At 35.6% G+C, this 13,741-nt stretch overlaps 1 protein-coding gene across 4 annotated transcripts in view; it reads right to left on the minus strand.

Annotated features, from left to right (window-relative positions):
- Nucleotides 1-13,741, minus strand: part of LRRK2 (leucine rich repeat kinase 2) — a 64,104-nt gene that overhangs the window by 29,064 nt on the left and 21,299 nt on the right. For 3 of the 4 annotated variants that reach the window (XM_050325101.1, XM_050325100.1, XM_050325103.1), the window contains 13 exons: nt 13,306-13,435; nt 12,620-12,744; nt 11,090-11,223; nt 9,322-9,466; nt 8,880-9,019; nt 7,436-7,564; nt 7,179-7,349; nt 5,279-5,534; nt 4,882-5,070; nt 3,361-3,482; nt 2,561-2,630; nt 1,879-2,099; nt 1,084-1,334 (listed from right to left, as the gene is read on the minus strand). In XM_050325101.1, the coding sequence (XP_050181058.1) occupies nt 1,084-1,334; nt 1,879-2,099; nt 2,561-2,630; nt 3,361-3,482; nt 4,882-5,070; nt 5,279-5,534; nt 7,179-7,349; nt 7,436-7,564; nt 8,880-9,019; nt 9,322-9,466; nt 11,090-11,223; nt 12,620-12,744; nt 13,306-13,435 (2,083 nt within the window). The remainder of the gene's footprint in view (nt 1-1,083; nt 1,335-1,878; nt 2,100-2,560; nt 2,631-3,360; nt 3,483-4,881; nt 5,071-5,278; nt 5,535-7,178; nt 7,350-7,435; nt 7,565-8,879; nt 9,020-9,321; nt 9,467-11,089; nt 11,224-12,619; nt 12,745-13,305; nt 13,436-13,741) is intronic. The other variant, XM_050325102.1, reaches the window with a different exon arrangement.

Below are 13,741 nucleotides of genomic sequence, written 5' to 3' on the forward strand. Positions count from 1 at the left end.
ATGTGAAAATAAAGTGTTGATCTGACAATGTCATCCTTACATCCTTAGCAAAAAGAAGACTTAAGCTATATAAGCATTGACCAGTCAGCAAAAACACTGGCACATGTGGTAACATGGAATAACATGACGGATATTAAGATGGGTTAAATTAATTTGGAGAGCAAGTAGCAGAATATATTGCAAGCTGTCATTTTCTGATAACATATTGGAGCTCAATCCCACACAAAGAGGATTCTTGCATTTATGAGGGGTCCTGCATACTAAAGATATGTGTTTGCAGGATTACAGTCACATAATTACTATCAACCTAAAAAAGTTAAAAAAATATGTGGGGAATACAATTCAGGATGAGTATATAATGTTACAAACAATGTACTCTGGGGAGGAGAACACCAGAAAGAGATAAAGGTCCTGAAAATAGAGAGATAAAAGAACCATGCAGCACTGTTTTGCAAGGGTAGTATTAATAATAAAGTTCACCATCTTATTGAGCATAAACTGTAGGAAATGAATGAGACAGTCTCTGCAGTTTACAGAACTATCACCAACTACATTTTTAAGAATGCTATATAGGCATGAATTATCTCACTCACTAATAAATATGATAATGAGTGCTGGTAAACAAAAACCTACATATTTTCTCATATTTCTGTCATTTAAAACATATCCATACCAATACCTAAAATTCCATGAATACTACTTCCAAAAAAAGCTTTTCTGAATATGAAATACAGTGGACACTGTATTGTGTGTATAGAAAAGCTAGCTGAATATGTCAGACCACACACACAGGCCTGTGGATTAATAGTATGGCAGTAGAAAATGATACTGAACTACAAGAATGACATGCTTAGTATGTAACTAGAATGCTCTTAGATTTTAACAAGGCCCAAAGATATTCTCATGTACTTTGCAATACAACACTGAAAATTGTAGTACTTTGCACATTTGGAAGACAATGTCAGTGCTTCACTGGTGACTAAATAATCCTTTCCATGCTACAGCAGTCATCATTCTGGATGACCAATATATTACTTCCTGTTATGTTTGTTATGCTACAGCCCATTTACTAATGCTACTCACCCTTCCAGCAACAGCTGTTCCAGATTTTCAGCGACATTTGTAAGAAATTCAGGAGTGCATACCAGCTGATTGTATGAAAGATTAAGTTGCTTTAGAGTTGGACATTTGAGGTACGGATCCAAAGCAAAGGAAGGTCCAATGTCATTTCGAGAGATATCAAGATTTGCAATACAATTCATTTTCAGTAAATAAGTCGGAAAAGAAGTAAATCGGTTACTGTGCAAATCCAAGTAAGTCAAGCATTTCAAGTTCTGAAAGAAAAGGATAACTTGCTTTTAAAAAGCTGAAAGAAAACATGAGTTTATAGGTTTATAATTGAGTTATATTTTTATGCAATTTATTAATCTACTTATATTTATCTCAATAGGAAAAACAATAGAAAATTGCAATGATACTAATGTAACCTATAATATTTCTATTAAAATATAAAATATAAATCATTACTTAAAATTAATTAGCTCAGTTTATTAAAATTTAACAAATATTCATTGCCTGCAGTTCTCAGTTCCATTTACATTATTATGCTACTTAATTTGACATGTTTTGATGCAGTTCTCTGCAGTAAATGACTTAAAACAGTTCTATGAAAATACTTTTATTTCTAGATGAACATAAATCCACTGAATGAAAATTCTGTGAATGTATGAAGCATGCAAAAATATACACTCATATTCTTGAGTAATATTGCTCAAATAATAGATACATTCTTACAATATGAATGGATTACATTATTAGATATAAACAATTTATTTTAACTAATTTCAACTTGTATTACATAAAATTATGCAGAACTACCTCACACAGTTGTTCTGGAATGTTCGTAAGAGCATTTTGGTGGAGCTCCAGCTTCTCAAGGTGTTCCAGATGACTAGTTAAGCAGCTATTATGGCTGATGGCATCGATGTTCTCCAGCTCATTTGATGAAAGATCTAGTGATTTAATATATTCTTTCTCTGAGATCAATGAAGAAAGACTCTCTGATGGTCTTATATGTGGTGAAAATTTTGAGATGCCTTCTATTAAAACAAAAACATATGAAAAAGAGCATGATTTAATTTATCACTTAAGTAAAATTAGGATCAATCAACTTGGGATCTAAAGATGTAATAGATAATGAATGTTTGAATATTGGTTAAAATCCAAATCCATGAAGACTTTTATTAAGACACAAAAATTTGTAAGATAGTAAGGGAATGATGGATGCTTATGCACTGCACAACAGAAGGAGCTTCTGAAAGCTAATAAGAGCCCTCATTAAATTTCCTTGCCTGTTTAATTCTACATAAATTATTTGTGAAGACCAGGAAAAAGAAAAATCGCTATATATTCATTATTTGTACTCCACTGTAGTATTTTCAAAATGTATCCTCTTATTGGTAAACAAATATATAATCTGACTAGAATCTGCATGCTATGCTTGTGAAAGCATTAAGGATGAAAAATCCGTTATATATGTTAAATTGTATAATTTACTTACTGAGGGATTCATCTGAAAGCAAGAATTTTCTTCTTTGTTTCATAAATGGTTCATAATCTGAGCCAGGTCCCTGCAAAATCCCAAAGGGAAAAAACAGTTACAAACATATGCAGATATCTGAAATTATCCAAATTAAGTAATCTCTTTTTATTGTGGTTTCTTTTTATCAGAACTTATAGGGAGAACACAAACAAACTGTACACTTCAACTCAAAATAACCATAGATTGCATCTTTATAAAACTTACTGATCCGTGCAATATGGAAGAATGGTAGATTTAAACTGCAATGGAAGAAGTGCATTTTTTGACAACCTAACATGACTTTCACTAGGGTGGGGTGATAGGATGGAGCAGGATATTACAAAACATAACCTTCTCTAGGGAAGCCAGTCTCTCTAGTTTCCCCTTAAAAGTCAGTGGAAAAAGACAAGGTCTATTCAAATGAACATGACTTTTATTCCACTGATTTGTCCTCGTGTCTTATGGAACAGTCTCCATTGATTACAGCTGAAGATCAGCTTCATCAAGGGGTAGTTAAGCCTTTGTGAATAGGTTCCTGTACTTCTGTTTAAAAACCAGAACTGGAAATTTGAACAATTTACTTTTAGGTGATGATAAATTTTTGCTGACATAAACTCTCATCCGTACAGTGCACTGCAATGAAGGAAATATTGAATGGTCACAGTGAGACAAAAGCCCATATTGTTACATGATCTTTCCTAACACTTGGTTATTAACAGTTTTGCAGTAGGCGATGCAAATGGAATTAAAAGCCTGGAATGAACAAGAATCTAACTTACCACAGAGTAGGAATGTCGCGGTAAAGCAGGAGAACCTCTCTGAGATGCCATTTCCCTACAATATACGTCAGCAACTGCAATGGAATTGGACTTCTTCTTTGTGAAAAGTGAACCTTCACTTCCTAGAACAAAACAATAACACAGGAGAAGAAATAAGTAAAAAAAACATGTTTGAACATGAGGTTCAGAATTCAACTGTAATATAGGTGTTGACATACAAAGGAGAGATACATTTCAAAAGCACCAATTCTGGCAGGATCTTACCGGTGAATTGTGTGTGCAACAGGCCAAGACTGTTGTCAGTGTTTTTTACAGCACATGGGCCTTACTAACCCAACATGTTTCAAATATTACCTGCAGGTTGTTACCCTGATGCTTTATGACTTAAAATTTCCATCATGTTGGGATTACTGTAAATGCTTAATTGCACATATTTCTGCTACTGCAGTGTCAATAGCTTTTTAAAATAGAAAAAGTTTGTATTTTAATAGATGAATTTTCACTCCCACATTTGTTGAGAATGAAACATCAAATACCACTCTGGATTTGGTGATTTAGGATTATCTGGACCCATTTGGTGTCCCTCTTCTCAAAGCTACTTTTAAAACTCCTAAAATCACTCCTATTAGTAATGACTGTATTTTTTTATGATCATAACTTTTCTATGTGGGACAACAAAAATACCTACAGAAATGAAAAGTAGTACTGAGTGATATAAAGGAAAAGAACAAAACAGAACAAAAAACTTCCTCAGGATTCTCTGATTCCAAAATTCAAGTTCTTCATCTGTGATGATTTTAAGTAGCCAACTGTTCTAGAACAGGAGCAACATTTGAACAAAAAAAGGTACATTGCAAATTAAGACCACTTTTATTATTAAGTTGCTGATATTACAGACAGAAATGCTGCCTTTTTACAAGTTAAAGGCATTCAGATGTCCTGACATGGTTACCAAGAATGATGTTGGATTGAACATAAACCTGTCGTTTACACTTTCTGATCAATTAGTTAACTTTGGGATAGGGCTTGTTTCACCTACTTTATTTGTTAATAGTATAGTCCTCTATTCCAGACGTGGTTGTGTAAACTTTATTTACAGACAACCCAGGGAACACAGGGGTTTCTATATTGCAGTACACCTGACTTCATGATGAGACAAACTGGGCTCTTGAAGCACTTGCTTTTTGCTATAGGCTATAAAGGCAGCTCATACATAGACAGCAAAACAGTCAAAATCTAAATTTAGTTGTATGAATCCAACTCTTTCTCTGTACAAAAAACTAAATGCATATAGAACTAATTTTAAATGGATAATAAAATTCTTTAAGGTCCTAATTTTGTAGATAAACTACATACTCACCATAAACTATTTTCTAATGTTGCCACAAAGGAAATTTTACATAAAATTTTTTTCTTCATGGAAAGTGGTATATCTCAAATACAAATAAGCAACTGACTTACGGCTATAGTCTTGCCCTGGTACTTTTTTATAAAAAGAAGAAAGAAAATAAATACAATTACCTTCACTATCAATATCATCACTCAAAGGAAAAATACTGTCCACTAATGGGTCAGGTATGAAATTCCAATCATAGTTTTTATCCACTCCATCTTCACAGAAGTTTGGATCGGAGGACGCTCTCGATCTATCCTCTGAAATATTCTTCATCTGGAATTTAAGCACCATTCTTGCCAGTGCAGAACCTGCATCTGTATGTATAAGAAACGGAAAACATAGAATATTCTCCAAGAAATTCAAACAACTTTAAAAAAATAACTGAAATAACCTGATTTGTTTTCAAGTTTTGCCAGACTTTCTATAACAACCTGAATGCTATGAGAGCCTAAACTGAAAGTCTTGATCTAAAACACCTTCATAGTACCATCAAGAGATGTAACCATCTCTTTATATACTCACTTTGCTTTTTTATTGGAGTAAGTTTATCTGGGAACAAAGGAATGAGCCAGGAAGGTTCTAGTCTCCCAATACCAAATCCTCCAAGACATATACTGCTGTTGGTGACATCAAGGCTAAGCTTCTTTAAGAGCAAGCTGATGATTTGGCTGTCTCCTCTCTTTATACTGATGGTTAAAGCACTCCGAACATCTTGCTCTCGAGCACCATTGGCTAATAGTAATTCCACCAATTTAGGATTATTTCCTTTGTCACAAACCTAGGAGAAAAGCAATTAAAAAAAAAAAATTATGTGAGGCATTTAAATAACAGCTCAGACTGCATTAAGAGGCTTGTCTCAAATTTAGATTCACTTTATCTTTAGGATTGTGACTCTTTTTCAATTACATAACTTCTTGAAGCATATGCCTGCCTACAACATCTGAGTACCAACTCCCATTTCCATGAAGTCTTTGCCCAAAATGTATCAAATGTTTGAGTTCTGCAAGTGTAATTATTACCATGAGTGCACACAATTTTCAGTCAAAAATATATGGCAATTTATCTAGTTTGGTTATTGCATGTGGTCTACGGCAATTCCAGTTATTTATTTGTTCAGTGGAAAAAAGACACTTAGGTATTATTCTGCCATATCATCTGGCTGTTTGATGAACAGGCAACAACAGTGAGATTCACCAAGCCTTGCCTAGTGCTAGGGAGCTCATGTCTACTGGCTTTAACTACCTGAAAGGAGAGTGTAGCAAGGTGGGGATTGGTCTCTTCTCCCAGCCAGCAAGCAGCAGGATGAGAGAAAATGGCCTCAAGCTGCATCAGGGGAGGTCCACATTGGACACCAGGAAGAATTTCTTCACTGAAAGTGCAGTTAAGCATTGGAACAGGCTGTCCAGGGAAGTGGTAGAATCACCATCCCTGGAATGTTGAAGAAACAACTGGATATGGCACTTAGTCCCATGGTTTAGCTGACAAGGTGGTATTTGGGTGAAGGTCAGACTTTGTGATCTTGGAGATCTTTTCCAACTTTAATGATTCTGTGGTTCAGTTGGCTTTACTCCTCCCAATCTCCAAGCCTGCACTGCTACACACACCAGTGTTGATTGTGAATATTAAAAATAATTTTTAGAAATATTTCCAATTACTTCAATATGTCCACTGTGGTTTGCTAAAGCTGACTTGCCAACCTCACACTTAATGGATGGATGGTTGGTTCCAAACCCATCTGTGTTTTGTCACTCATCCAGTTCTGCCAGCCCGATTGAACACTTCCTAATTTCCTGTAGGCAGTATTGCTGGGGTTCTCTCAGACTATTAAAACTTTGACACTGAAGAAAAATTAAGAACTGCTCATGCATACCACTTCTCAAAAAACCCACAAAAATGTAAAGGCAGTCACATTAAGCAAGGAGTACTTGCATGTGGGAAGTACTCCATTGGCAGGGCTGAATCCAGATGGAATGTTTGCCTATGGCCTTTTTCAAGACACTTATGTATTTCAGACAGTTGATGCTCTGGGTGTGGCTGCTGTCTGGATAAAGCTGGCTGTTGGTCCATTGGTACTTCAGCCTCACAGAGCTGAATTTGGAATACCAGTTCCCATCTGGGCTTTAATGGCTTGATACATTCTACACCTGAGTAGTTCAAAAAAAAGCTCAAGCTTTTCAGGTTACCAGTCGGCATAAGTCTTCTTCTTCAAAAATACTCCATAGCTAAGGCTAAGTCAGTACCTGATTGAACCCAGGTTTGCACAAGAACAGGGTAAACATTGGAAAGCACGGACTTTAAAGTGAACTTGCAGTAGAACCGAACTGACAGTGGGGCACATTTGATGTCAGTGCCCTGGGAGTTTCAATAAAGGGAAGGGTGATTCAGCAATAACATTATATATATATATCTCTCCATATATTACCTGATAGATCAAAGAGTTTGTCTTTGTCTTCTTATTAATATCAGCTCCCAGTAGAAGTAAACATTCAGCCATAATACTATTGCACTCCATACATGCTTTTTCCAGCATCATATTTTTTAAATCATCATTTTCGGCTATTTTAGCAAAACATTTACAACACAGGCTTTGAAACTGAATGGGAAGACAAACAATAAAAGTTAGGACAAAAAAAACCTACAACACTTCATAGTTGTGGAGCTGCCAGAGAAAGAAGATACCTGTCGATCTCGCTGGTCAGTGAAACACATAGACATCTGGTAGAAAATGACTGTGTCAAAGGATTCATTTACCAGCAGCTTTGCAAAACAAGGTGACAAACCAAGAATTGACAAGATTGCATGAAATCCCTAAGAATACAACGAGAAGATTGAAAGAAGTAGAGTGTTAAAAAGTGTCATTTTAAAACAGGTCATGCAACAAAATCAAATTTCAACCAAAAGATATGTGTGCTTTAATTTTTTGGTCTTGCTTTTAAACATGCAATAATTCACAAATCATAGAAGATCAGGAGAGAAGACAGAAACAGCAGGTATGTCTGTGTGTATACAACTGTAGTTTCATGCTTGTTTAGCTGACCCTCTTAAACATGTATTAATTAAGTGACACTTTGAAAATCCAAATATGCACCATAATATCTGTCACTGGTAGTGACAAATGTACTCGTGATTTCCTGAAAATGTAGAGAGGAAACAATCTCCTTCTAAAGATATGAATGAAGACATATCCCCGTTCCAGTGTGTTGCTCAGTAATTGCTGAATTTGAAAAAAATACGTGGATCAAATGAAAATCCTAAGAGGTGTATCTAAAAACTAAGAAGAAACACGAAATTATCCCACAGTTCTGCAAATAAAGTTCGCCTAGAAGGGTGAACTGCGTAAATTAGGGACTCTGTCCAAACCTAATTGAGACTAAATCACTTAAAGTAACTTCCTTATTTCAGCACATTTTTTCTCTCTACATTGGTTACTAAGCTAAAGAGGGAAGGGTTGGGGGAAAAACTTTTAATATTTTCATACTGATTTGAAACGGAAGTACAGGAACTCTCACAGAAAGCTGATCTCACGGGCAATCCCCATTCTGCTAGAAAAACGAAACTGGCAACAAACAGGGAAAACTTCTGAAGCAGAGGGAACAAAACCTTCACATGAGGAGGACTGAATGTGTGTTTGCAGACAGACAAAGAACTCTCCTTTATACAGATGTGGGTCCAAAGTCTGACACACTATTTCAGTAATATCCTTTCATAAATACGCCATTCCTACACTAAGTTTATTGCTGGTGACAAGGCTGGGAACTAAGTCATTTTCTATGACTTCTCAGAGTAGGGCAATCAGGAATATAATGATGGTTACTTCATTAAATGGTTATAGGTTGACACAATGATGGATCGTGACTGAGAAATTTGTTCTAGTTTGCAGATCTCAGAAGCTTTAGATAAACACTTAACCTATGCTTACATATCCTGGACTGAATATATGTCTCCAAGAAAACCATCTCTACAACAAACATACCAGTTTAATTACTTACAGCTTTACACTAATCCAGTAATTGCAATACAATCAAAATGAAGTAAAATAAGGAATTAAAATATAACTATATTAAAATAATTTTCTAAGGTGTTGGCTTTTGTTCTCATCTTTGCACATAGAAATGACACGTACATGCATCTGGATTTCAGTGACTTCTTTAAATCGTCGCAGAGTAGAAACCAGAACTGCTGACAGGACATGCATAGTTGCAATACACAAACTCTTTCTTGTAATCAAAGAGCGTAGAAGATTCAAACCCAAACACTGTATGTCTAGAAGGGAAATAAATATTATTCAGACACTGACAATTCAGACATTCTAAGTGGAATAAACTCATGATTTAAGTAGTCTTTTAGTAACATTCCACAAAGTTACTTGCACAAGCTATTACAGGGCCAGGCATAACTACAAGGTGGGCGAACCTGAGGGCTACGCAGTACTGCAGCCTTTCCTTGCCGTGCAACCCCCATCACATCCAGCACTAAAGAGAGCTATAGACCAGTTACAGCCTCTAAGGTTAATCAGACCCTCCTACCATGTCATTCTCATTCTACTGACAAAACACCTGCCCTACCTTGTTCATCTGGATACATCTGTAGGGTGTGAAGCACAGTGTCAGTAGCTCCTTGCTGGATTAAGATTTCTAGTGCACCAGTGCACTCAGCTACCGAAGCAAGTAGTTTTAATCCACACTTCTGAATGCTAGGGTTTCCAATAAACTAACAAAGAAAGGAACATAAAATCAGATGAAGTTTATTCTGCCTACAAGGGTAACAAAAGAGTTGCATGTTCTTGAAGATGTTTGGTAAGAACAAGCAATTGTTGCTCATAAGTATGTGAAATTACATCTGATGTGACCACAAACAACAATAATCACAATTTCAAAAAGATTTCTTTATCAATCATCAGTTTCAGCTGCTCATAACTTCCACAGATTTTCACCTTTGATTTTGAAAATACTCCCTTGCTAGTTTTCTGATGAAGAGTGGGTTTTTTTCCTCAAATTTTCCGTAAAACCATTGATAACTTCATACCATTTTTTTAGGACAAGAAGAGGGAGAAAATGTACTTCCTTTGTGGTTAAAAAGGAAAAAAAAAAAAAAGTGGGTTTTTTTGAGAACTAGCACAAGTGATTAACATGGTGGTAACTGAAAAAATACAAAAATAAAAAGATGTGAAACAACGTCTCTATTACCAATTACCACACCTCATAAAGATTTTTAATATTTTGGGTTTATTATATAGCAATTCAATAGGTTATTTGTGATATTTTTTTCCAATTTACCCCCACTTCTAGATGGAGGAAATCTAGATGAGGCCTAGATCTGAGGGTGTCACAGCTGTCACTGTGACTTGCAAACCTGCAAAATTATTTCAGTGGAGTCATGTCCATCTTCCTCCTTATTCTGTCTGTAGTTTTTCATTAAAATGTGTCAATTTCTCGCCTTTCTGATTGATGCTGTAGTACCCCAAAACACAAACCAGCTGGCTTGAAAAAATGCAATCCGGATGGTCACAAAGCACTGAACACTGTAATACCTTCTCTAAGCAAAAATTATTTTACCTCCCTTGTTAATTCCTATGTCTGATATCTTCAGGTCAGGAAATGTCCTTTAAACACTCTAGAACTCTTTCACTGATACGTTACTTGCTCTGACTTTTGAAATAAATATAAGAGACATAAGCTTCCTTGACTGAAGCTGTTTGGCAACCTTAAAATTCTTGAGAGACTTTTAAAAAATTATGAATCAATACATTTTGATTGTAATTATGTGAAGCTTAAAAGCCTTGTAGAGATGGCATTCTTCTGAAGGCCATGAAGTTAAGCCTTTCCAATCACTAGGATTTAAGGTTTATTTGCCATGCAAAAGTGCCCAGTGTTTCCTTTGTATAGACTGAGTGTGCTTCAGCCTTTCATTTTTCAGCTTCCTCTTGATTCTGTTTTCCAGTGGCTGGAAAAATTTATAGAATTGACCAGTGAAAGGAATGAAGACAACTGAGTTGTCCACTCAGTTCTATATGTAGCTGAGGTGTAGGCATGAGGACACTTTTCATGTATACACTAGTCCCTTTAAAAAAAAAAAATCACAAATAAACTGTATGTTTTAAAATGAACTTTGTTTTTATAAATATTCTTTAGAGTTACTGTATAAAGGATCATCTATAATACACTCCAGGAAAGAAAGTAAGAAGAAACCCCAGAAGATCAATAAAACTCAGGAGTTAAGATTAATTTTATCAAATCAGCAGGAAAATGAATGCAGAACTAAAACTTATAAATGCTTCACCATTGCAAGTGTAAAATAATGACAATATCCATTAGATTAAAGCTTTAACTATACCCTGTTCAAAGCATTAAGCACCAACGAGTGAGTTCCCTCCAAGAGACACTGGCTTTTAATGACTTTCACTGTAAGTGCAAAGGCAGCATCTCCCACGTCTCTGGAAGAACCATTCTGGTGTTCATGCTTTATATCTGCAACGACAGAAAACAGCCCTCCTCAGAACAGCAGATTTCATATTCTTCCCAATATTGACCCCATATAACAACCTAACAATCAAATTGACCACAGAGGTGACTCAGAGGGCGTATTTCAGATCTTATGACATTTTCAGAACACTGTATCAGAGACTGGAGTCCCTCCAGATTTCCACTGTAATGTGAGTATATTGAGTTTGAAGGGACGATTTCACCACATGTTTGCTCACTGCTTACTATAAAAACACAAAATCATGCCAAAGAATTTGGCTTAAGGTACTTTGCAGTATAGTACTTTTTTGAGTTGTGGAGTTTCTTGGTGTTCCTGATACCTACTTCAGAATGCCTCTTCCTTCTGGAAAGGAGATACTATAGAGAAGCTATGAACTCTTTGTCCTTGCTCACTTGGCAGGATCACAGGACAAATTTTACACACAGATGACATTAAGTAGAATGTGACCACGTATAAAAGAACAGAGAAAGGTCTTTCAGTTACCTTTGTTGTAGCTTTTGGCACTTGCACTCAAGTGACACTAAAGAAAGTACTCAGAAATCCTTTAAAAGTCACTTCAGCATTCATATTTGTTCTGATTGCTCTTTTTTCTATGAATTACTTTTTTATTCCCCAGTTAACCCGCAAGTTCCAGCATCCAGTTGGCTCTCTGTGTTTGATTACACTTTAGAAGGACCCCACTTTCACGATACTGGCAAACAAATCACCCTGTCTACATGTTAGAATACATATATCAAGTCTTAGTCCTGTTGTTCATTGAAAAAAAAAGGAAAGTATTAGGACTATAGCACAAATAATAGAAGGAAACTGAAAACCCACAATGTCTGTATATTAGCCATGTTACTATTTTCAGAGTTACTGGTTTTGTAAATGTTCAACTAAAACTGCAGAGGGATACTTGTAAAAAGTTGTTCTGAAAAAAAATCAGTACCCCATGTCTGTACTCTCATGCTTAATATCAGAGGAAAAAAGCAGGATACACAGGAGTACACTGATAAAAAGGGTTAAAACTATACCCAAATTCTACTAAAGAATATTTTTGCTCCCCTGTGGATTGCCATTAAAGAGGTTTTTCTGGAAAGGAATTTCTAAGCTTGTCAGTTTGGTTTCTCATTTTTGGTAGAAAATAGTACATAATTGTATCTTTTATATCTTTAAATCAAGAGGAAATCAGTAGTGATAATTTTGGTTTGTTACCTTCAATACCTCAAAAATTTGCCTCTGTCTTACATGTTCCTAAAGATTTAAAACTGTTCTCTGCTACGTACAGAACTGCAATAATTTTCTGAAGTCCCACTAAAGGCAGTCCCATTAGATAAGGAAGACTAAAAACCAGCTAATTCTATTCTCTGATTTGGTAGATGACTTTGGATGACTTACCAGGCATCATAAACTGTAAAAGGACTCGAAGTGCTTCCAGTTGTACAGAGAGTGATTTTTCGTGTTTCCTCATGGCTTTTACAACTTCTGATACTGCGACTGTCATTATATCCAGATGAGGAAAACTGAAAATATTGTTTATTAAATGAATAAAAAGAATGCATTTCTAAATTGTACATGTATTGGCTTCCTCAATTAATACTGTGTGATAACCCTTCAGAATACTACAAATACAACTTGAGCTACGAAATATAAATTAAACTATGGTGTTTTTCTTCATCATAGCAAATTACTTTCATGCCATTCCATTAATTCAGTCCATATAAATAATTCCATTCTAGCCAACACAAGAGTAATATTAACACAGTGTTGTTAAGTTGATATTGTGGGAAACTTCTTAGCTCTCAATGAAATTCATTGTGGCTAACAGGAGGGAGGGCACCCAGGGATAGTCTGTTCAAATCTCACTGCTCAAGAGCCACAAAGAGAAGAACATGCCTCTCCCTACACACATCCACCTGGGCACTGGACTACAGGGCTTACAAAATTCCATGTCTTAAATAGGGCTGTCAGCCTGGGGTCAATTTAGTATCAGTGAAACAGTCAATAATTTACATGCAATTGCTTACAGCACTGAATCTCACAAACCTTCACTTTGGGACTGGACACGTTTCTAATTACATTACCTTCCTTCAAAAACATGATTCAGAATCCTGCAGGCACTTTCAATCACTTCAGGAGAATCTGGATGTTTCCTCATTATATCCAAAACATTCATATGTATGCCTTTTGCCAAAAGTGTCTTCCTAATATTTACTACAACACAAAATAGCAAACATCCTATAAGTAAATCTTTCTTTATGTATAGTTCTTAAAACCAACTGCTTTTTTTCCCTAATTTTTTGTCAATTTTCCCCCTCACCAAACACACACGTAATAGCGTAAATTAGAATGGGAAACAATTTGACCTGAAGCTGAATTCTGTTTGCACACCTCAATTAGACAGATAGTAATTCCCAATCATCTAATAAGTTTCTATACATCTGCTATTTTTACTTACATTAAGTTAGCATATTGGAAGGAGAGTATGTATGACTACTTTTGTTTTCAAAATGTTTGTTC

This window comes from Myiozetetes cayanensis, unplaced genomic scaffold (genome assembly GCF_022539395.1).
Source record: "Myiozetetes cayanensis isolate MyiCay16 unplaced genomic scaffold, myiCay2020 scf3, whole genome shotgun sequence".
In the NCBI taxonomy this organism is placed as follows: Eukaryota; Metazoa; Chordata; class Aves; order Passeriformes; family Tyrannidae; genus Myiozetetes; species Myiozetetes cayanensis.